General features: G+C 39.4%; 1 protein-coding gene across 1 annotated transcript; it reads left to right on the top strand.

Moving 5' to 3' along the window:
* Positions 1-584: 584 nt before the first annotated feature.
* GDPD1 (glycerophosphodiester phosphodiesterase domain containing 1) lies at positions 585-21,100 on the top strand. Its single transcript, XM_075517900.1, has 10 exons — positions 585-860; positions 5,890-5,932; positions 10,077-10,212; positions 10,899-10,944; positions 12,294-12,412; positions 13,080-13,169; positions 14,241-14,374; positions 15,060-15,119; positions 15,988-16,039; positions 16,633-21,100. Exons 1-10 carry the CDS (start codon positions 725-727, stop codon positions 16,753-16,755), a joined length of 939 nt encoding a protein of 312 aa, XP_075374015.1. The 5' UTR covers positions 585-724; the 3' UTR covers positions 16,756-21,100.
* Positions 21,101-22,757: the final 1,657 nt, after the last annotated feature.

Here is a 22,757-nt window from a genome sequence, read left to right as displayed (position 1 = left end):
GATAGTGGCTGTATGCTGAGAGCTAATTTAATTTCTAGAATATTTGTTTTTAATGAGCATGCATGCAAAATTTAATTTGCCAATTTGTTATAATACAGTAATTATACCACGACCAGAGTTGAGACCTGGTTTCTGTTTGGCATACAACATCTCTGATCAGCTGGGTGTGGAGAAGACAGTATCTCCCTCTGCACGCCTTAATGAATTTAGATTTACCAAGCACTTAGCGATTCCCAAGCGCAATCGATAAAATGAAAAGCACTACAGAGAACAGTTGTCTCTACAGCCGTCTCTCTGCTGCTACAGGCAGCGGGGAAAGTGAAATGGGAAATTAAAGCGTGTAATTGGAAATCGCTCACAACATTTGTTAACTACTTAAAAAAAACCGCGAGCCGTGACAGGCGCGTGGAGATGCGAGGGCCCGGCCGATGGACGAGGCCGAGCTCCCCCGCCTGAGGCGGCCGAGCCCCACTGAGGGGAGACGGCCTCACGGCCGAGCCCTTGGCGGGAAGGGCGGGGGTCCTCCCGCGCCTGCGCACTGACGCCTCCTCCCGGCTCGGGGGCGGAGGGGAGGCGGTGCGGTGCGGCTGCGCGGCCGCAGTGGCAGCGGCTCCCGCAGCGCCGCCGCTTCGCTGGGAGCCGGCTGCGGGCCGGGCCGGGAGAGGGGTGGGACAGGACGGGCGACGCCGGGCGGGGAGCGGGGTTAGCCGGCGAGAGGCGCAGGATGTCCGCGACGCTGTACCTGCTCTCTACGCTGGGCGGATACGTCCTCACCTCGGCGCTTCTCCTCAAGTGTCCGGGGCTGCTCCACCGGCCCAAGCGGCAGCGCTTCCGCTGCCGGCACATCTCCCACCGCGGCGGTGAGTGAGGAGGTGGGGGGGGCCCTGTCCGCCGCGGCCCCGGGGGTGCCGCTTCCCGCCCTCCCCTCAGGCGGGCGAAGGCTGCTGTGGCCGCCCGCCGCTCCCTGAGGGCTGCAGCCCTCCCCGGCTCCGGGCGCTGAGGGGCTCCCCTGGCCCCCGCGGCCGCCCCCGGGGGCGATGCCTCCCCGCTCCCTCAGGACGCTTCTCTCCCTGACGCCTCCTGCGGGCGGGCGCTGCCAGAGCCCTGCGGGAGGGTCTTGAGGGGCTGCGGCGCGGTGCCCGTCGCTCGCAGCGGGCTCCCTTTAAACCTTCCTCCCGCAACCTAATTTTAGGTGCCACCTGCTGACCAGTGCTTGATTTCAAAGCTGAATTAATCTCCGAACTCAAAACGCGACAGCCGAAATCGGCTTGTTTTACGTGGGTTCCGAATGTGATGGTTTCCCTGTCAAACGTATATATTTTTTCTTCCTAATGATTCGGTGTTACAGTATCTCTCTTCCTAATGAGAGAGGCAGGTGACTGTTGCTTAGATCAGATACAAAAGATCAATCTTCTTGCCTCTAACTGCCTATTTGCTTTGTTTTCTGGTTTCAGAAGAAATGCAGTTTGCTGTGACTCTGTTCTTGCTCCCCTTGCTGTTGGAGAGGGTTAATGGTTCAGTGCCGGGGTAAAACCGATCCCATTTTGAGAGTCTTGTCCCCTCCATACACCTTGCGCCAAGGCCTTGTGGGTAGGCTGGTTGCTTCTATCTAAAATAGCTAAAAGATGTTTTTAAAGTTTCTTATACCCTTTCCAAAGCATTGGGAGGAAGAAAAATACAGCAAATTGTATTTTCCTGTTCTGCAAAGATCAGTTCTGCGCTTTTCCCTGCTGCCTCATTCAGTTTGTGAAAATAGTCAGTCAGTTTTCTAGGAAACTTTTTTCCCGAAATTCTGGGGGAGATATGTCAGATGCTAAGTTTAAATAGTTTTCGGTGTCATATCTAGTGCCAGTTTATGCAGTGTTTGATCATGGTTCTAGCCAATGGTCCTTTACTGCTACTGCCTTGAATTATTAAAATACAAAAACTAGAGCTGATCTCTTACAGATTTTATTACTTGCATTTCTTTAGTTTATACGGCAGATTAAGTTTCTTTATAACTGTCGTCTTAAGTATAGCATAAAATGCACCTTTTGGTTTAGAATGCATATATTAGCCGTTTCCTGCTAGGTACGTATTTTCATTCAATGAACAAAGGTTCTCAATTTTGATTGTTGCCTGTTTGTTAATTTGCAATCTATTAAAAACTCGCGGATGGCTTTGTTGGAACTTGGTATGATGTCCTTAATATTCTTTTGTTCTCTCTTCTCTGCGATGACCTTAGTTAAGGTATACAGCCCTAAGCCTAGAATGCAAGTGTTTTGGCCAGTTGCACTAAGCACCATTAGAACAACAGGAAACCCTTACTTAATGGGAGGACTATTCATTATGCAATCAGAGACAAAGTCCATGGTCTTCAAATTGTTCTGTGTCCGCATGAATACTGTGAAATACACCTATGGTAGAAGTACAACCCTTAACATCTCGGCAGCTTTTTGCTCATCAGGTACTATGAGACTGCAGATCACTTACTCTTTACTCTCTGTAGTATTTAACTTGTAACTTAAATTCCTGTGGGACTTAAGTTCTCATCAGGCTTTAGTCATGCTGTAGCTTTAGACACAGCGTCAGGTTTCCTATTGCATTACTCCTATTAACTTCAGAGATCAGGATAACACTTAACTTGTTTGGCTGTTTCCTCTCTGAGACGAAGCCTTGTTTGTGAAGTTGTTTTAAGTCTGTGGGGTTTGATTTTTCTTCTTTCTTCGTGCGAGAATTTTCTTACCTCAGTTTATAGCTCGTCAGTGGAAGCATCCCTGAATTATTTCTTCACTTCTGCATAATTTTAAAATTGGTAATTTCTGAGATCAATAATTAAGTCTTGATATTCTGTCTTAGAGTCCTCTATTAATGCTAGCTGCATGGACTGGATTGCAGGGTCTTTGAGACAGAGTAGCATGATGATTTTTACAGAATCACAGAATAGTTGAGATTGGAAGGGACTCTGGAGATCATCTCATCTGACCAGAGCAGGGGCAACTAGAGCAGGTTGATCAGGACCTTGTCCAGTTAGGTTTTGAATACATCCAAGGATGGAGCCTCCACAACCTCTCCGGGCAGCCTGTTCCAGAGTTTGATCACTCTTACAATAAAAAAGGGGTTTTTTTCTTATGTTTATAAATTTAATTTCCTGTATTTCAATTTGTTCCCATTGCGTCTTGTCCTTTCCCTGGGCACCACTGAGAAAAGTCTGGCTCAGTCACAGAATCACAGAATCATATAGGTTGGAAAAGACCTTTAAGATCATTGAGTCCAACCATAAACCTAACACTACCAAGCCCACCACTACACCATGTCCCTAAGCACCTCATCCAAACGTCTTTTAAATACCTCCAGGGATGGTGACTCAACCACTTCCCTGGGCAGCCTGTTCCAATGCTTGATAACCCTTTCAGTGAAGTAAAATTTCCTCATATCCAGTCTAAACCTCCCCTGGCGCAACTTGAGGCCATTTCCTCTCGTCCTATCACTTGTTACCTGAGAGAAGAGACCGACCCCCACCTCTCTACAACCTCCTTTCACGTAGTTGTAGAGAGCGATAAGGTCTCAAAGGTCTCAAGGTCGTCTTTACTCCCTCCCATCCAGTATTTATACATGTTGGTAAGATCCTCCTGAGCGCCTCTTCTCCAGGCTAAACAATTCCAGCACCCTGAGCCTCTCATTGTATGCAAGAGTCTTTCATCCCTTAATTTTCACAGCACTTCTCTGGACTTATTCCAGTAGATCCATGTCTGTCTTGTACTTTGGAGCCCAGAACTGGACACGGCATTCTAGATGTGGTTTCATCAGTGCTGAGTAGAAGGGAGCAATCACCTCCCTTGACCTACTGGCAACATTCTTCCTATCGCACTTCTTTGCTTACATGGGGGGGAAAAACCCAAAACAACAGAACTTCTAAAGGTCGTCTCCTTGAGACAGTGCTTGACGTTGACTCCCTCTTGTCCCGTGGTGGTGCTTTCAAAGTTAGAGTATGCAATCATAATGTTTGGATGTGGCCATTTTGGCTCACAGGGTGCTAAAGTATGCTGGGGAAGGTAATTTCTGCATGGCAAATGCATGTAGTTCACAACATAAATGGACAATATATGAATCTGGAGGTGCATTTAAGTGAATGTCAGAAGCCCTTCAGTCAGCCCAGCCTTTTCATTTTTAAGAAGGGAAAATGATTTAGTACATCAAATCACTTTCTTGTCATAGTTCCCTTTTCTGAGTGTGGTTTGTGAAAGCTGTGTTGCTGATTTAGAATTCCTGTTTCAGCTGTTCTCTCAACTTTTTTCCTCATTTCCCTAAAATGCTGGTTTTGTTACCAACTAGTTTGGCTCGCCATACCTACCTCCCTAACATGTGACTTGTTAGATCAGTCATTTAAAGTTTTATTTTTGGAAATTTCTGCCCAGGAATGTTAGGATACTGTTGTTTTGTTCACAAATTGAAGACTGACTCCGTTTCGGCCCCCCCCCCCCCCCCCCCCCTTACCGTTCAGGATGTATGGGCTGTATTGTCACAGTTGATAAGTTATCTAAAACCTCAATTTTTATTGCAGTTAACTTATAACTAATCATCCAAGTTCTATGCAAGTTTTTCCCATCTGTTAGGCAATCGTCAGCAAGTACACAATGAGATTCTCATGCTCTTCTCTGTCCCTTGCTCGCTTTTGCCACTCAGCCTATTCCTAGTTCTGCAATCAAATTCCATAAAATATTGGTGAATGTCTAATCACAGAAGCAGCAGTGGGCTTACTGTATTGGTTTAAGTTAAACCATGCAGATTTTGTCATTATGATTCAAAGTCAGTGAAGTCTTTCATTTTGTAAACTTACCAATGCAAGCTAACCTGATAACAATTTTAAATTGCTAGTTATGCGTGCATAGAATTGCATTGCTTTAACTAAGTAACTAAACACAGATAAGTATGTACTGGTAAAGGTCTTGTTAATAAGCAAGGCATTAATTGAAGCTTTTATAATTGTTGTTTACAAAGTCTGTCTTTCATCACTGTCAAAGAGTAGTTAAAATTTGCATAGATATCCTCATCAGTACATGTAACTTCCCAAAGTTGTTTTGTTTTTCAGTATATAACATTGTCTATTTTCTGAGGGAGGGAGAAGACACCTTTTCCAGTCCCTAACCAGGCTGATTTTCAAAGATTTTTATGTAGACAATGATGGCTTAAGACTTGCAGAGTTTATTCCTGCCTCAGAGAAAATTTAATTTGCTTATCCTTTCATTTCTTAACTGGAGTTGATGTGCATTTCATTCCTTGTGCGTGAGACCTCTCTTTGCCAGCAGCATAAACCTTTATTGACAGATTTTTGCTGTTTCAGGAAGTATCCTTGCACTGAAAAAAGAGGTTGTCACCTTTTTGAGCATCAACTGGGTTATGTGTTTAGGGAATATCAGCTTTAGAGAGTCTTGGGCGCTTTTTTTTTTTTTCTTGGTGGTGGTTTTTGGGTTGGGGTGGTTTTTTCCCCCTCTTGTCACCTTTTCTCTTACTCCTTCTCCAACTCTGAAATAGACTTTTTGCATATACTGTTCTTATGCCTGTGGAGCATATTGTCATAGCCAAATACAACACCTTTAAGGAAAAACAGGGAACCCAACCTCTGGTAAAATAAACGCTTTGTTTTGTATATTCAAAGTGTTACACAAATCCAAGATAAGAGCCTTCTATTTTTTCTTTTTTTTTTAAGTTGTTTTGTCATGAGAAAGTCCTGTCTCTTGGGTCTCCCCAGTAGGCTAGCAGCAACAGGGATTTCTGACTCTAACTTCATTGCTTCAAATATTTCCTTAAAATATGTACATTTTAAAATCCATTATTTTGTATTTCTTTCCACTGGGATTGAGGGGAGGTTTTGTTTTGTACATGTTTTAGTTTTTGTTATTTTTGTAGGTGCTGGAGAGAACCTGGAAAACACGATGGCGGCCTTTCACCAGTGAGTACAAATGGAACCAGTAATGCCTAAATCAGCCGTGTTCTCATTGTCTTTAGTGAGTGAAGCAATGAAGAAAGATAGGACTTTCATCAGCTGTTTGGGGTTCCGTGTCCTATTTCTGAAAGTCATCCCTCCTTTGGATGACTTCTGTGGATTGCTAAACATTACTCCAGTTTCAGCAAGAAGGAATTAGGATACCACAAACTATGTCCAAATTTGTACACAGTAACATGGTAGACCGGCAGTGGAAGCCAGTTCTTCATAACTAATATCATACACTGTTTTTTCTAGATACATTGATGTTTCTCAGAAGGTGTTTCAGATTATAGCCTGTACCAATATGCTAATAAGCATACAAGGCTGGATTTCAGGAAGTCTGAATCTGTTGCTGCTGTTGTGGCTGTAAGCAACAATTCTCTTAGATATTCCACAGTTTCATGGTATTCGGTTCCCTCCTCTATATCCTCTATAATAGAAGGTTAATAATGTCTCCTAGAATTGTTGTGACTGAAATCCTAATGTTAACTAACTTTCAATATACCATCTTTAAAGCTGTAAAAAATGTTTGTGTTATGTTTTTTCTCTTCATACATGTACTTCATTTGCACAATGTGTGAAAGCCTCTTATGTAGGGGTTTAAAATGGAGTTGGTACTGGAAAGCCTTTTAAGTCTCCAGCATTTAAGTAGTGAATTCTAACAAGGTTCTCAAAGGCATTTGAAAAAGAAGCATATCTAAAACTCCAGCTGCCAGTGAGCACTGACCAAATTATGTAGGCTTCTCTGTGTTTTGTTTGGGTTTTTTAATTTGCTTTGTGCTAAGTAGCCTCATCAGTTTGCACATTTCCTTACAGACTGAGGAGTGCCAGCTTTCCCAACCAAACAGTGCTATTGAAAGTACTGCAGTATTTTCTATCTCCATGGAAGCTTAGCATAGTTTTGTGGTTTTTTTCCTGCTGGCCTGCCTTTTTTCAAGTCTGCTACCACGCTTTCTGGAAAGTGCTTCTTTTTTTTAACCATTTCTTAATTTTCATTTAGTGTCATACTGGTTTTATATGTATAGGGCTCTTACAAAGAAAGTTATACCATAACCTATTTTTATTTCATTGCCAGAAGTAAGCTGTAGTACTTAGAGTAAGGACTGTGCTAGGAGTCAAATAATGTTTTGTGATAATACAGACATTTGTCTGACTCTCTTCTGACCATTTTAATTATTTTATGACTACAGGGTAACAAATGTGTTGAGGTCCACTTCTTGAACTCATCACAACTGCCAATAGCAAAGTTCAGTTACTTGTTTTGAAGTTGTCTTGGCCAAATCATAAAAGCATGGGCCAAATAATAAAAGCATGTTACTTCTGCAGAAAGCAGAGTCAGAGCCATTACTTTGTATTAGGCAGTAGAAAGTCTTCTGGCTTCCTCTGTGGAGGGGTAAAGGCTTTGTCCTTCCCATCCGCTCATTCCCATCTCCACCAGTAAGCTAGCAAAAGGAATTGGGTAGAAGACTGGTGATCTGCATGGTGAAAAATCAGCTGGATTGGCTCAGATGGCTGGTATGAAGGAATCAATTTATGATCCATCAGATTTTGCATGAAGCCAGATAGGGCATGCCTGCAAGAGCTATTTGCACGTTTGGACAAGCAGGCATATTCGACCACTGATGTAGTTGAATCTAAAAGAGAATGCTTGTCTGCAACGTGAGACCTACCCCCTTGTTTTTGTTTTGTTGACAGTAACCTAAATATTGCAAGCAAATAGTTTTATTTATGCTGTTTACACTTTAACAGTGACTGGAGAATATTTAATACTCCACACATGTTGCATGATAATGAAGAAATTATTCTAGTAATATATAAACGAAGTGTATGGGGGGGGGGAGGCCTTACTGGTAATTTCAAGTTCTATACGAGCTCAACTTAAAATATTCTGGAAAGCAATTACAAGCTTTTTGTACCAAAGACAGTAATTTTTTTTTGCGTGGTAAAATACCTAATCGATTTTTTTGGCTGTAATCATGTTACACTGTATTTAAATGCTTCTGTGGTGGTTTTAGCTTAAAATGAATTATTTTAAAATCTAAGAGAGACACTTGCAGTGTCTTAAAGTATTTGGGGATCTGGCATAAAAGATGTCGTAAGAATTTAATTATGAGTTTAATTATCTCTAATACAGCCATATACTTTAGCGTTGCCTTGACAGGAAGCTGCTAAGTAAACTCTCCAGGTATTTTTCTCATTGTATTTCCTTTTCTTTTATGAACATACTTGATTTAGAAAGGAAGCATTAAACGCTGTAGTTACAGCAATAAAAGTACATGGTCAACTTAGTATTTATAAACTCTATACATTCTGCTACATTAGGCCTTGCCTAATGGAATTTAGTTTCCAAGGTAAGGCTTTTCTTATATATTTCCTGGTATGCCCTTTTACTTGAAAACAGTTGGAGTTAAACACAAGCAAGGAGCTCTGTCATCCTAATTTGCAAATGTGAGTCTGCTTCACAACTTGAGTTCTGGAGCAGTCGGATCTGAGTCCAACACGTTCTTCTGAATTTGGAGAACATCTGGAGTCTTCTCTGGAGCAATGTCAATTTGATGCGTTATTACAGAGCTGCAGAACAAACTGATTTCCAGCTGAAAAAACGCAGCACTTTAAGGAAACTTATTTAGCAGCAAGCTGCTAGTAAGAGCCTGGCAAATCCTCAAATTTGTTAACAAGGCAAGTTGTTGTTCTCCTTTTTCCATGCAGCATCAGTCCTGAATTTCTTAAGCAGTAATATTTCTAATAAACTTTGCTGGTTAAATGATAATACATGGTACTAGATGGGAATGTCTTCTACAAATTTGGCAAATCTCCTGCAGCATATTTGGAGATGCTTTTTCCTCAGGAGGAAAAATTACACAGAACAGGCTGTGCATCTTCCATGGGTAATAGGATTTTGTTCCTCTCCTAATTCTTAATTAGTGGCACTGGAAAACAGTTAACAAATTGGTGTTAATTTGACAACCCCCCTCTTGATAGTTATCCCAGCTGGACCAGAAATTGTGTTAAATGCTTAAGGGAGTATGTTCTAATTTTTTTTGTTTTATTGCATTTGTGAATGTTTATGGCATGTCTGTATTTCAGCAGTCAGTAAAGCCCTTTTCTTAAGGAAAAGGCTGTTACTGAAGTCGCAGAGCTTTGGGTCCGGTATAGGCTGTACTCACAGATGTTAGACGTTTGTTCATAGGTGGGTAAAAGGAACAGCCTGGTGTTTTGAAGGAAGTGTTCAGACTTCAGCTGTCTGCTGGAATGATACCTTCTGAGTATTTTTTTTAATGACATGAGCAATTCACTTCTCGTTGGAAAAAAGCTTAGTTTTTCTGTTCTGGTGTGAGGTTTCTTGTGCTTATTTTTCATCAGTATTACTACTTTCTGCTTGCTTTACTCCTATGAGCTAAGCTTCTATAGAGTGGATTTGGGATTGGATTAGAACTTTTCAAAGCAGCGGATTGGAATAGGAATAGCTATTTTTTGTTGAAAAATATAACTGGGTGTTTTAGGGCTTTATTTTTTTAAATTTAAAATTAAAACTTTTTCATTAAAATAATAATTTTTTTAAAATGTAGTTTTGCTAGCCAAAAAGCCAAGAGCCTGAAAGCACCATTGCTAATTTCTGGATCCATCCAGTCCTGATTAACTTAAGTAGAAAAAGGCTTTCACATCCCTGTCATTTGTTGTTTATGCTTACGACACAATTGATTACTTTTTTAGAAGAGCTCGCTTCTTCCAGTGGTAAATGTGCTGATACTAATAAACATCACACTCAAAATTCTGAAACAATACTTTAGAAGTAGGTTTCTCAATACTGAGGTGGTAGGCTGCAATCGACAGGTGTGCTACCTGATTTCTATGGAAGACGGAGCCAAAGATCTTGAGTTCACATCCCATATCTGATTCACGATACATTGTTTATTCTTGCATCAGCTTTCCCACTGCAGCAGAGTTATTTGCTTCTTGCTTTGCAGCAAGATTGTGAGGATTCATTGCATCATAAAGCATCTAAAGTACTTCCACTGGGATTAGTTTAATTGAATAACATGTATGTGTAAGGTTTGGACATATACGAAATACACGTGTGGTTCAAGGCAGACTTCTTTGCTTCCAGTGCGGTTAATATAGGAACAGACATGCTGGAGCTAGATTGTCACCTGACGAAAGATGAGCAAGTGGTTGTGTCCCATGATGAGAACCTGAAGAGATCAACAGGAGTTGATGTCAACATATCCGACCTCAAATACTCTGTAAGTTGAAGAAAAAACGTTAGTGCTAGATCATGCTTAAAAATACGTTTGTAGAGTGGCTGGGGTGGGCAGGAAGGTTGTGTGCGTGTGTATGTATGTCTAGTATCCACAATCTAAGGAGGGGATTCATCTTGTCTTACTAAAAAAACCAAAGTTAACTAGGCTCCCTGTGTAGTCAAGGGAGAAAAACCAGCACATTTCCAGAGGGTGATTAACTCTGTCCACAGTAGCTTGGATGAATAGCTTTCTGGAGGTGGGCCTGTTTTGCCATACTGATGACAAAGGAAGCTTAGTCAACAAGCTCCTTCTCATATGACCAGCGTTTTAATGGGAAAACCGGTAGATGAATCCCACCTGCATTGACAGTTTTAAAAGCCTGTTTTACAGAACTGTCTTTCCATGTGGTATTTAAGTGGAATTCTCAGAATTTTCAGACAGGCGTCTGGAAATGTTTTGCCTTACTCAGCTACAGGTAACATAAGACTAAGAATGCCAAATAGTTTAAGTAAGAGTGAACACAGTGCTTCTAAATGACTTTTTGGGCAAGAAGACTTTAAAAAAATATTATTTTTGTCTTTAAAGATAACTTACATGGCTTATGAATTATAATTTTTTGTCTTTTTTGAGAAAAGTTATGATTATATCCCTGCATTTGAATTAGTGTTCCATTTCCCTTTATTTTTAAGGAACTTCCACCATATCTCTGCAAGTTGGATGTCACATTTCAGAAAGGTAAGTTTTTGTCTTTTGCCATTTCAATTTACAGTACCAGTAACTAATTTTGCATTATTGTAGTGTGGCAATTTCTTATTTTGGCAAAGGGAGTAAAAAAGTGGATTTGCTTCCATCAGTATCTTGATAATACAAGTTTTAAAAGGAAAATATAATCCTAGCTTTAGAAACCAAAATACATTTTTTCATACCAGTTGGCAGCGACTAAGTTTAGAATGTAAGGTATCTTTTTCCAAGTAAACATTTCAATTGTTTGCTTGTCTGCTTCTTGCAACTGCTTTCCAGTTCCCTTGTGAGATCTTCAGAGGGTGCTGATTGAAAATTTGTCGTTCCGAAAAACGAAGAGAAGGCAGAAGAGAGTTTCTTTACAACTCAAATGCCATTGTGCTGGTGCACTCTGGGCTTGAAGTACTACGAGATGTCAGATAATACAGACATTTTCAGAAGGGTGAATGGAAAGAGTAGTAGTTACTGTATGTATGACAAAGTTCAGTACCAATATTGCTGCAAGAGAGGAAAATGTAGAAAAAAATTAACCTGTTTCCTTGTGAAAACTGTGGTTCGTGGGACTATGATTTGAATAAAGCACACAGGCTAAAATTGAGAGTGCTTCCACCTAGAAAAGGCTACCACAGATGATACCAGATGTGTTTGCTTGCTTGAGGGGCTTTGTGACTTATCTTCTGTAGCCTTTCCATATTTGAATGGCCCAGCAAGCAAATTTTGTATTAAAAACTTCTGTTCAAAATTTCAAAATACTTAAAATGCACCAAGATGAGATCCATGACGTGTTATTTCCACACGTGTATATCTTTTGTTTATGTACAGTAATAAAAAGAGATGGCAAGAGCCTTCAGTTAATTCCCTAGAGCCACAGGCAGTTTCAGACAATAAAATTTGGGGGGTTTGCCTTCTGTTCCCTTTACTCATTATGCTTCTCCAGTAAATTTTCCTAGAAGGAAAAGTTTTTCTCATTGGTCTTGTTTCATACTAATCTTGTTGCATTTGGTATGTGGTAACTGAGCCCGTGTTTGCTATTTCAGGTTTTTAATGATGCCTGCACTCCTACTGTTGCTGAATAATGACTGAATTTAATGAAGGTCAAACCTAAATGTGCAATATGCTCAGGGCATTTTCATTACGGAAGTGAGCTTGTCAATTAATTACAACTACCTGAATGAAGTGATTCCCCCCCCCCCCACTTTAAAAGTGTGCTAATTCTAGGAACTATGTGTTTTGTTGTTTGTTTTTCTTTTTAATTTTAAGATAACAAGTGCTCTGACATCTCAGCTTTTATCTGTGGTGTATTAAAAATGGTCACAGCAATGACAACTTTCTTGTTTCCCCAGAATGTCACTGTGAGGGAAAAGACAACCGTATTCCACTCCTGAAAGAGGTGTTTGAGGCATTTCCACAAACTCCTGTCAACATTGACATCAAAGTGAACAACAACGTGCTGATCAAAAAGGTACATGAACATCTACACTGAACTGAGACTGAATGTCATGTAATGGTGTTGAAATTCCAAAAGAAAAATTTCTTGGAGTTGCTAGCAGTCCATGACACTAAAATCTGTGTTCTTGGACTGCTTCATCCTTCACATGTTAGATCTTGCTCCATGTATGAGGTAATACAGAAGACAGAGGAGTGATCTTGTGCAATATATTCAGCAAACAGCTTTTTACTGACCCTTGATCTTGACATGAAACTGATGCTACGCTGCTAGACACGTTTGGTTTGTACTTCATATGAAGGTTCGTCTTACAGACTGCTGCTACCAAAGCATCATAAAAGCATGATGTCAGTGTAAGGATAAGTGTTCATTACAGCAAAGGAAATCTGCTTCCCATCAGATACTATTTTGCTATCTTGTTTTCTTAAATTCTCTGGGGCTTTTTGTAGGTATAATGGGCTTTTTTTAGGTATAATGGGCTTTCGTTTTATCCGTTGACCTGAACACCTGTTTTTTTCCAGTCAAAGCAGCACAATCATCTTAAGATGGGAGAGAGTACAGAAGAACTGTCTTTTCTGTAATGACTTACGTAGTTGACAAGTAACAAGTAGAGTTTCAGTTAAATAATTTGCACATAATTTTCAATGAATACATGTTAGGGTTCTGCTTTTTTATATTGCAGGTTTCAGAGCTGGTGAGTCAGTATAAGCGAGAGCATCTGACGGTATGGGGGAATGTCAATTATGAGGTGGTATCAAAGTGTCTTAAGGAGGTAAGAATGGGTCCAACTTAGCTTTGTTCTTGCCTGCTTGTTACTGTGTGGTGACAAAATGTACAGAAAAGCACCCTGTAAATCAAGATCTAGCCAGCTATGCCAGACTTTCAGATGTGATGAGAAATTTTGCATTTAGACTGTATTCTGCTTACTACACTGTTACAATAAATCAAGCCCAGTTAGCACCCATATAGTCCACAATAAAATACTTGAGGAATTAAGCTTGATCATGTTTTATTCTTGTTCTATAAAATATAGGGTGTTATGATTTTATGCCAGGAACTCTTAGAACCTGTTTTGCACGTCATTTGTCTGGTACAAAAGCAATTTTTCTAAGGATTGCTTACTGTGTGTTTCTTTTTATGGAAATAATGGATGTGGCCACTAGCTGACACACAGTTATATTGGTATAAAGCTGTTTTACAGCTATAGATTCTATTCCTTTTTGTGCTGAGGAATTGCACAATTGAGAATTAAGTTAAAATTGTGCTTAGTCCAAAGGAGTTATGCACCTGAGTGAAATTGATCTAGTTGAGAGTACAGATATTGTTCTGATTTATCTGAGCAGGACAACACACCATTTCCTACCTGAGCAGCAGTTCTATTTGTTCATTTTTGTAGCATCAATGCCCAAATATTTTGGTTCATAAACCAGCATCTTTAAAAATGTGTTGTGAGGTGAGTTGATGTGATATCAAACTGTAACAAGTCCTGTGCTAAAGCACAGCTTGTTCTTTGCGGTAATATTAGTCTAAGACAAAATACTGCATAGTGTCATGCAGTCTGGAAAGATGATGAAGGCAGGTAACAAAAACACTGCTGCGACCAGTGAAACTTTACCTTTTCAGGTCATACTGCCCCTTCAAATTGTGTAAAACTTTTGCTTGGATTACAAGCTACCAGAAAGAGTAATTTAAATTCAGTGGCAGGCATATCATAAACAGTTGACAGTCTAATCTTTAGGTGCAAGTGCTAAACTTTAAACATGCATTGATGAGTAAATTTAATTGCAACAGACTCAACAATCTACCAAGATAATTTAGAATCTTTCTTTTCTGGTTCCTGCAGAACGCTGACATTCCTGTCATCTTCTGTTTGCAACGTGTCCTCCTGCTTCTTGGCCTGTTCTACACTGGTCTGCTGCCATTCATTCCTTTCAAGGAAGAATTCTTGGAAATTCCCATGCCTTCAATCATCCTCAAGTGAGTTGGAGTCCGTCGGTGGGTGCTGCACTGAAATGATAGTAAAGCAAGTGAACGATAATGCCAGCTTGAGCATTGGTTTAGTCGGTATCCTCGGGCTGAGGATACTGTTTGGTTCATTTAGGCACTTTGTATATTCCTAAGAGAAAGCTGTGGAAATCTTCTGCTCCTCTGTATTTAACCTGTCTCTAGCTAGCTCTTAGTTACTCAGTTATTAGTGTGGGGTGCCTGTGTATATCGGTGTTTCCTGTTTACAGCATCTCCTGCAAATACCGCCTTCATGCAGTTGCCTTTGCAACGCAGCTTGTACTGATGCTGTCTAGATAGTAATATGGAGCAGTGCTGTACAAATAACTAATTCTTGCACTTTTCTCCCTCTTTCTTGACAACAAATTAGTCTGAATAAGGCCAAGAGGCAAGTCAGTAATAAGGTGGATGGGAGATTTCACGTGCTCTTTTTTTCTTGTACTTTACTCCAAATGCTGCTGAATACCCATCTCTGCTGGTTCTCTTAAATGTAGCACATTCCTCTTGTGTAACCCAATTCTAAGTCACTGTCTTAGTGAAATTACTGTGCTAATTTCAGAAACTGCAAGATTAATTCTTCATGTTCCTTTTGCAGGAACATCTCAAATAATATTTTAATCTGTGCTCTGGTAATTTTTTGTTTCCCCTTCTTCAACAGGCTCAAAGAACCACAGAAGATGACAAGAAGCCAGAAATTTATTATCTGGCTAGCTGACACGTAAGATATTAATCTTATTACATTTTTATTCATATTTTGCCTATATATTAACAGTTGGCTCAAGCAACTAAGAATAGCTATTGCTATAGCTACTTGTTATGTTGTAAGTTTTTTCAGTTTTTCTAGCTTGTTTGTCAGTGCAGTATAAATCATATTAAAATCTTACGTAGGTGTTCCTGTATGCTTTTATTTTTCATACACTGAAACATACTGAGGTGCAGTAACAGTGGGCATTATTCCAATTTAGTCTATTTAGTTTCTGTCGTTAAGTGTGTTCAGTTAATTAGCGTGCAAGTAGATTCAGAATCCCACGTTTCATGGGATTGTGACTGTTTCATAATGTTGTCAGAGGAGATACTGTTTGGCTTACATGGAACACTTTGCATTTTAAGAATATCTGTGCTTCAGAGGAAACTTAGTCATATGCTTTCAGAGGTTGAATGTGATTGCAGTAAGTGTCTTCTGGCTCTTGCTTCTGTGTCTGACATCTGTTACTTTGATTTCTTGAGCGGCCAGTAGAGTTTTCATGTCTTCTGGTGTGAAGGATAAAATCTCTTCTGAAAGCAAAGGGATTGATTCATCGCACGTGGTACAGGGTACCTGTACGGTGATGGAGGAATCTGCTGGATTTGATCTTCAGAAGAGTTGATACAAATACCCATAGCTAATGCAAATTTCTGGGTATCTGTGTTAACCAGTCTTGAGTTGCTTGAACTAAACGTTTTCTATAATTAGGTTTCTAATCACTTTCTTGTGGAAAACATTGAATCTAAATGCTCTATGGAAAATTTATTACAGAACATCAACAGACATTGAAAATTTCATATATACTTCAAGTTCTTAAATAATATCTTTCTCCTTTCTTCAGATTGCTGATGCGGAAGGCACTTTTTGACCACCTCACTGCTCGGGGCATTCAGGTACAGTGTGGCAAATCTAAAGAAAATGTGCTTTTAACCTAGTGAGAATTTGACCCAGCCAGATATGGCCTTAAGACGGGTTCATGTTCTCCCCAACACATTCTGTTGTGTTGCTAGGATTAGAAGTTGCTCTTTGGTTCCTGAGCTATAGTTTATGCTGTTGTATTTGCAGTTCTGTAGTTGCAAAGGAAGAATTGTATGCTTGGGAAAAGACTTGTTAATTTAAATCCCTTTAAGATTTTTTTTTTTTTCCCCAGTTCAAAAGTAAGCCTACAAAATCTGCTAAACTGCTTACCTATTTTGGGCTTTTCACAAAATAATATTTTGACTTTTGGAAATATCTGAAGTCTCAGGTAATGAAATGGAGTTGGAGTCACCACTAGAAAATGCCCCCTTTTGGAGGGCGAGGGGGAAGAAGTTGGATATGTTTGTGTGCATGTCTTTGGCATCACAGTGTAATCATTTATCATTTTAAATATATGCGGCATCATCTCTCTCACATGAAACAATTTAGGTCAAAAGTCACCTTTTTTTTTTTTTTTTTAAATTTGAGTATTTCCTGTAATAATTTGTCTCTCTATCCCATCTCATAGGTGTATATTTGGGTACTGAATGAAGAACAAGAATACAAGAGGGCATTTGATCTGGGAGCAACTGGAGTGATGACAGACTATCCAACAAAACTTAAGGAGTTTTTACACAATTACCCAGCATAAAGGAAGAAAACCAAGGAAGTTCTTGCAGAATAGATTGTGAGCCAAGGATTTTCTTCATCAAAAAAAAAAAAAAAAATTTGAGCAGCATACACAGATCATTTTGTCTGAAAGATGTAATTGGATGATCTATTACCTTGTTGTCAAGTTGCTACCTAATGTAAAGATTGTCTATTTATTTTAAAACTTTAATTACATAGTTTACATTTGTAAATATCTGATTTAGCAACAGCGCACTTCACAAATAGTGATGACTAGAAAGAGAGTTGCTGGATAGGATACCTGTAGATAATAAGCGTTATTTTACCTGTCACAAGTGTTCCTAAGCAGATGTCAAGACATGTTAGTTATTCCAGTTATATTCTAGTGGGCAGAAACGAAAGAATTTCTGAAAGTGTACCCTGTGTGTATGCATTTCTTGTGTTGCTTTTAGTTTTCAGATAACTTGTAGGGCAAAAAAGAAAAACAACGCACAGGAGAATTAGAAAGCAGAATCTGTGGCTAGCCAGATAGTTTAGCCTGTGAAGTATAGTCAGTAAAGGCAGTCACTTTTTTACCAAAATTAACCCACTTGGTCAGTATAGATTTAATCAATTATTCTTACTGATAAGAATGTTGAGCTTGAATTGCAACTGTATTTAGACCCCTTTCTGATGTGATAGTAATACTGTGACTTATCGATCAAGGTCTAAATACAGCATTTAAGCCAGGTTCTGAGTTTGGCACTGAGTTCTACTGCAAGGGTCTAGGTTTGCCCCTGGTTATGACCTGCCTGTCAGGCTACCATGGCATGTCAGTAGCTAGCTTTCCAGAAAGGAAGATTGCACTTATTATAGATTACACTTACTTTGAAATAGTCTTTTCACAAAGGAAGCCAATGTTTTAGAAGTTTTTTGCACATTTGTAGTTCTAACATCTGTTGGCTTGATGAATGGGAAGTTGTTTTTAGGGTGAGGGACCAAAGAAGATTAAGTTTGGTCAGGAGTTTCAGGAACAAATTAGAATGTTCCTATTAAATTAATTCACCCAAAGCAGATTTATATGCATACTTATAAAAGGAGCAAGTGTCGATCTAGGATGTGTGTAAATTTTAGTCTTTTCTCTGCACAAAAGTACATTCAATATTAATTAAGTTTATGTGCATGGACATGTAAGTAACTTCACTGGCAAAAGAGGCAGGAAACCCCAAGTGTGATGGAATGGGGTTAGATAGGAAGGTATTCTGGAAGCTGACATGCTGTTCTGTCACTGTGAACAGGTGTTATACGTGTGTCAAACAGATTTGAGCCTGCAGTGCCTGCGTGCTTTGGTGTTGTCACATTAGTGGTAGGGTTTTTCAGAAAGAATTTGATTACTGTAACTTGATTATACACAATGACATATGTAAAGCTCAGTCATTTAATCATCAGATACTGCTGGAACAAAACTATTGTTTAGTGTGATAGTATCTACTTCTTTAAGGAACTTCACATGAAAATGATGAATCTTAATAAACACAGTAGCCAGATGCAAGAGTGTATTTACTGCAAGGTATACTCACTGTTATAAAAATTTTTAAAGTAAGTAATTTTTTTCCCTTGCTAGCTCAGATTTGGAAGGGCTCTGGTCTCGCTCCACTGGCTGCTGTGCCATACTTGTAATCATGGAGCATCTTTGCTATTTCATTATGTCTGTCAGTAGGCTGTCAGTGTTAGAACGTCAGGTCCATCTGGATGGATAGTATTCATTTCTGCATTATAATTCCTTTCTGAGGAACATTTCCACATGGATGAAATGGAATACTTAATTTTTTATTTAAGTGAATATGTGATGATGGTGGCAAATGAGTTAATGGTGTCATTCTAAATATCTGCCTGGTTAAGATGGCTGTAGATTCCATTTCCTCTTAATCTAATCAGGCTTGTTGCTCGTTGAATGGAAGAGAGGAAAATGTTACCTCCTAACTGTTCATAGGAAAAAGGATAAAATGATTTATTACGTGCTAAGCTTCTTGTTTCCCTTTCAGACCTGTTATGTCTGGTCAGATAACTGCTAATAATCAGTCTAGTCATAGTTCTGCCCGCTTTCTAGTAGTCACAGAATAGGTATAGAATAGGGTCCATATGCAGCTCAGTAGGTGAGTGAAAAACATCTGTCTTAAGTTGGTTCACTAGCAGTGTGTAGCTCCAGACAGTTTTTACACAGTGTGGTTTTCTTCAACTCAGTTTTATTGCTATTAAATTTCCAACACGCACACCTATATTAAGACACAAATATAATTCTGGTTTTAGACAATACTACCAAATAGCACTTATACGTTAAAAGTTGGTTTTTTTTTTTTAGGCTAGGAAAAACTAAGTTTTAAAATACCAGTCTTGATTTCTGGATTTTATCTTGATCTCTCAAGGGACAGGTGATGACTTAGTTTCTATCTCAAGTTTCCCTCATCACTGCATAAATAAACTATTTTGCTCTTTTTATATGGAATGACAAAACACAGTTATTGAAACGACAAACTTAATTTTTTAATTTTATTTTAATCTTTTTCCTCTTTGTATCTAGCAGTGGTGTTGGAAACTTCTGCCTTCAAAGATGCTTAACACATTTTTCAACCACTAGTCTTCCTACATCTGATGTAGCTTTTGACTGTGCTGTTCAGACATGACCTCTCTTTGATAAGTCTGCTACTTAATATCTGAAATTTGAATGAGTCGAGTTACATGGGAGGGAAGAGGTTTGCTGCTGGAAAAGCTGCTGAATTTATTCAGTCACTCATTTGGGCTTTAGTACAAGAGCTGAAGTATTATCTCGAGACAGATAATGTTGCATGGATGAGGCCATGAATCTGAGCACCAATGCACAGGGCTTAGGCCATGATAACTGTTTGTAACAAAATAATATGGAATTGAGGTAACTTTTAGATGTTTGTTCTAGCAAATCATTGTTTTGAATATTCCAGAACTTGCTGTGTGATTTTTAAACCACTTGTACAGAAAAGCATTTGTTGAGAACTTGCACAGCTGTCCAGGAGGATGTTCAGTTAATCTCTCTCTCCAAGGAGAGATTCTTTTCAGGTACTTTTAACTCTAAATATTGTGTAACACTTACTGTGTTCTCAATCTTATTGCAAAATATTTTATGTATGAAGGATGATGCATATATGCCATGCACTTTTCACTTGCAGAAAGTCTTGTGGACCTCTCTAGCTCCAAATCTATGAAGTGATTTTTTTCTTTTCTTGTAAAGAAAGATTCATGCTCTTGAAATGTGACACATTAAAACATCTTTGCTCATAAAAGATCTAAAACTAAATACTTACTACTTGTGACTTCTTTGCCTAAAAGTAGAATTTCTGAGATTATGATATTATATTTATAGTGTAGTAAACATTGAACTTTCAAGGGTGACCTTTTTATGTGAATAGGGTTGCTGAAAAGAAAGGGGTATCTTACATGCTCGGAACTTTTAAGACGTTTTTGGCAATGACATTGGTTTATTCATATAGTAATTATGGTATCTGCAACTATGTGCAGCTAAATGAAGCCTGCAGGGGACTTCAGCCTGCCTTCTCCGTGTGCAAATGAACTTTTAAGTAAAACTTTTGAAGTCAGTTCCAATTTGATTTTTCTATAATTTATTTTAAGAAACAGTAGTAGATAAACTTGATCAACAGTAGTAGATAAACGTGATCAGAAGTGGTCTCCATATGCGATGCTAGAAAACAGCGCAGAGAATTCTGCTGGTTCAACAATGCGGTGTGTGCTGTTGCTTCATTGCTTCCAAACAAAGGTCTGTCTGCAGAACAGGCATCGCATGCTTCAAAGCAAGCAGCCTGTCTGCGCACCTGAAAATTCAAATAATCAAAATTTAAGATCGGAGAAGAGTGGGAAGGTGTACAAATTAGATACTAAACTCTTGAAATTTTACTACGTGTTATCCAGCTTGAAGTAGACAGGTCTTGTGTAATAATGGTAGGGGGAGAAACAAGGTCTCAAGTGTCTGAACTGTAACAGCATGCCAGGAGAGCTGATTCTGTGCATAGATTTTTGGCATCAGCATCTTTCAGTGTAAAGAACTGGCAAATTCTGTCTACTTGTCTATGATTGTAGCACCTTTAACTTAAAATGAAGTCTGTAGTTCTGTATGGATGAAAACAACAAGGTGAAATGAGCCAAGAAATGCTTCTTATTTTAATAATATTTTGCAAAATATATACATATGGTAGTGTTTTGGATAGCCATGCTCAAAAGCAACTGTGTGTGAGAGCATTGGCCTTTGCTTTGCACGTCAGTGTAAAAATGGCTGTCTGCATCAGAGCTGCTTTCTAATTATTTTTAGAAATCATGATCCTTAATTCCTAAGCCCAGTAAATGCATGCCTAAATAAATACCGGCTTTTTTGGTTGGGGTCGTCTTTTTTTAAGTATACTGTTTGGTGTTTATCCAGTGTAATGATTGATGGCCCAGTTCAGGCAGTGTTAGGAGACTGTATGTGCACTTGTATAATATTACAGGTCAGGTTTTGAAACAGGTCAGTGTTTTTGTCACAGGTGATTTTGTCACAGGTCAGTGACAAAATCACCTTACGTAGTCTGGTTCTAGACATCAGCTCTGACCTATAATCAGGCTCATCGGTTTAATTACAGAATGTAGTGGTTCACAGATGTGGAGGATATAGTATCCTAGCTATGTATGTGTATCATACCCAAATTGAATGGGGGAAATGAAAACGTTCGGTTATCTCTGTGTGTCAGATGCGGTAGCAGAGGAGCTGGCCTGAGATTGAAATGAGAGCCTGCATTGTAAAAGGGTTTGGTATGCTTTTTTCACGTGGTTAATAATCATAGTTTTCTCTCTGGTCTCTGCTGAAATGGTAAATATCTGATAATTTAGACTTAATTTAAAAAATTACTGTACTGTGGCCCTTAAATTATCCTGAAATACCTTCCTGTAATGTCTTAAGGACACTCTTGTTCTAATTAACTATCTCCCACACACAGCGAGTCTTCTACCTGCTCGCTTTTGTAGAAGACTTATGCAAAAGATGATGATCAATGAGTTTGGAGAGTATACAAAGCCTTTGACAGTCAGCAGGTATCTGCTTCTGAGCTGGGGACAGCAAGCTAGCTATGTTTTGAGTATGTTCATGTTAACAGGTACCTGTAGCAAGTTTCTGTACAGTGTTGTGTTCTTCTGTGTTGGGTGATAGTTTGCTATAAATACGGCGCTCTGATACCTATGTTTTTTTTCTTGTGATAAGCAGGTTAATGTTTCCTCTAGTTCTAGAGGTAAATTTCCAGCTTTCCTACAGGATTTCCATTAAATTACATTAAATACTAGGTTTTAAGGTCAAGTGTAATTTTAAAGCCTCGAGGCTTCATATTAGGTAAGAGAGGTGAAGTGGGGGTTTTGTATGTAACAGTATTTAGTAACTTTTAAAGGATCTTGGCAGGCAGCTGAGAGGATTTCCCAGATTGCTCTGGGCAGTATTTTATTTCTTACTACACATCCTAAATGGATAGTAAACCAGAGCAGGGAATTGGGAAGCATTAATGAATATTCACGTGTCTTTTAACATGGAAAGTATTCATCTATGAATACGTCGTGTAACCTATCATAAATCTGCAGTACTGAGACTTGGTACTCAAACAGAATATTCAGAAGAACTTTATGCTGTTTATCCAAAGCGAGGAGGCCTGAGGTGCAGCGATTTTCCTGTTTTCAGGATATACTTTTCTACATTGGTGAGCGAGATCATTGGTGGTGGTAGAAATCTCAGAGATCCTGGTTTGTCCCTGGAATTTCCTGCGTGCGTGGAGAATGGATTGTTCTCCTGGCCGTGCGAAACGCCCTACTGAAAGCGTGTAGAGAACAAAAGCCACAAAACCTTACCAAAAGCAGAATGTCGGGGGGCCCGGTCCCTGCCTGTCCTCCTCCCTCTTGCCGCAGGAGGTCCCCACAGCCCTGCTCATGGCTGCTGATGCTCAGCCGGGCTCTGTCCCTCCACACACAGCTCTTCCCAGGGGT

Source organism: Mycteria americana, chromosome 15 (genome assembly GCF_035582795.1).
Source record: "Mycteria americana isolate JAX WOST 10 ecotype Jacksonville Zoo and Gardens chromosome 15, USCA_MyAme_1.0, whole genome shotgun sequence".
Lineage (NCBI taxonomy): Eukaryota > Metazoa > Chordata > Aves > Ciconiiformes > Ciconiidae > Mycteria > Mycteria americana.
This window is presented reverse-complemented; position numbering and strand designations above follow the sequence as displayed.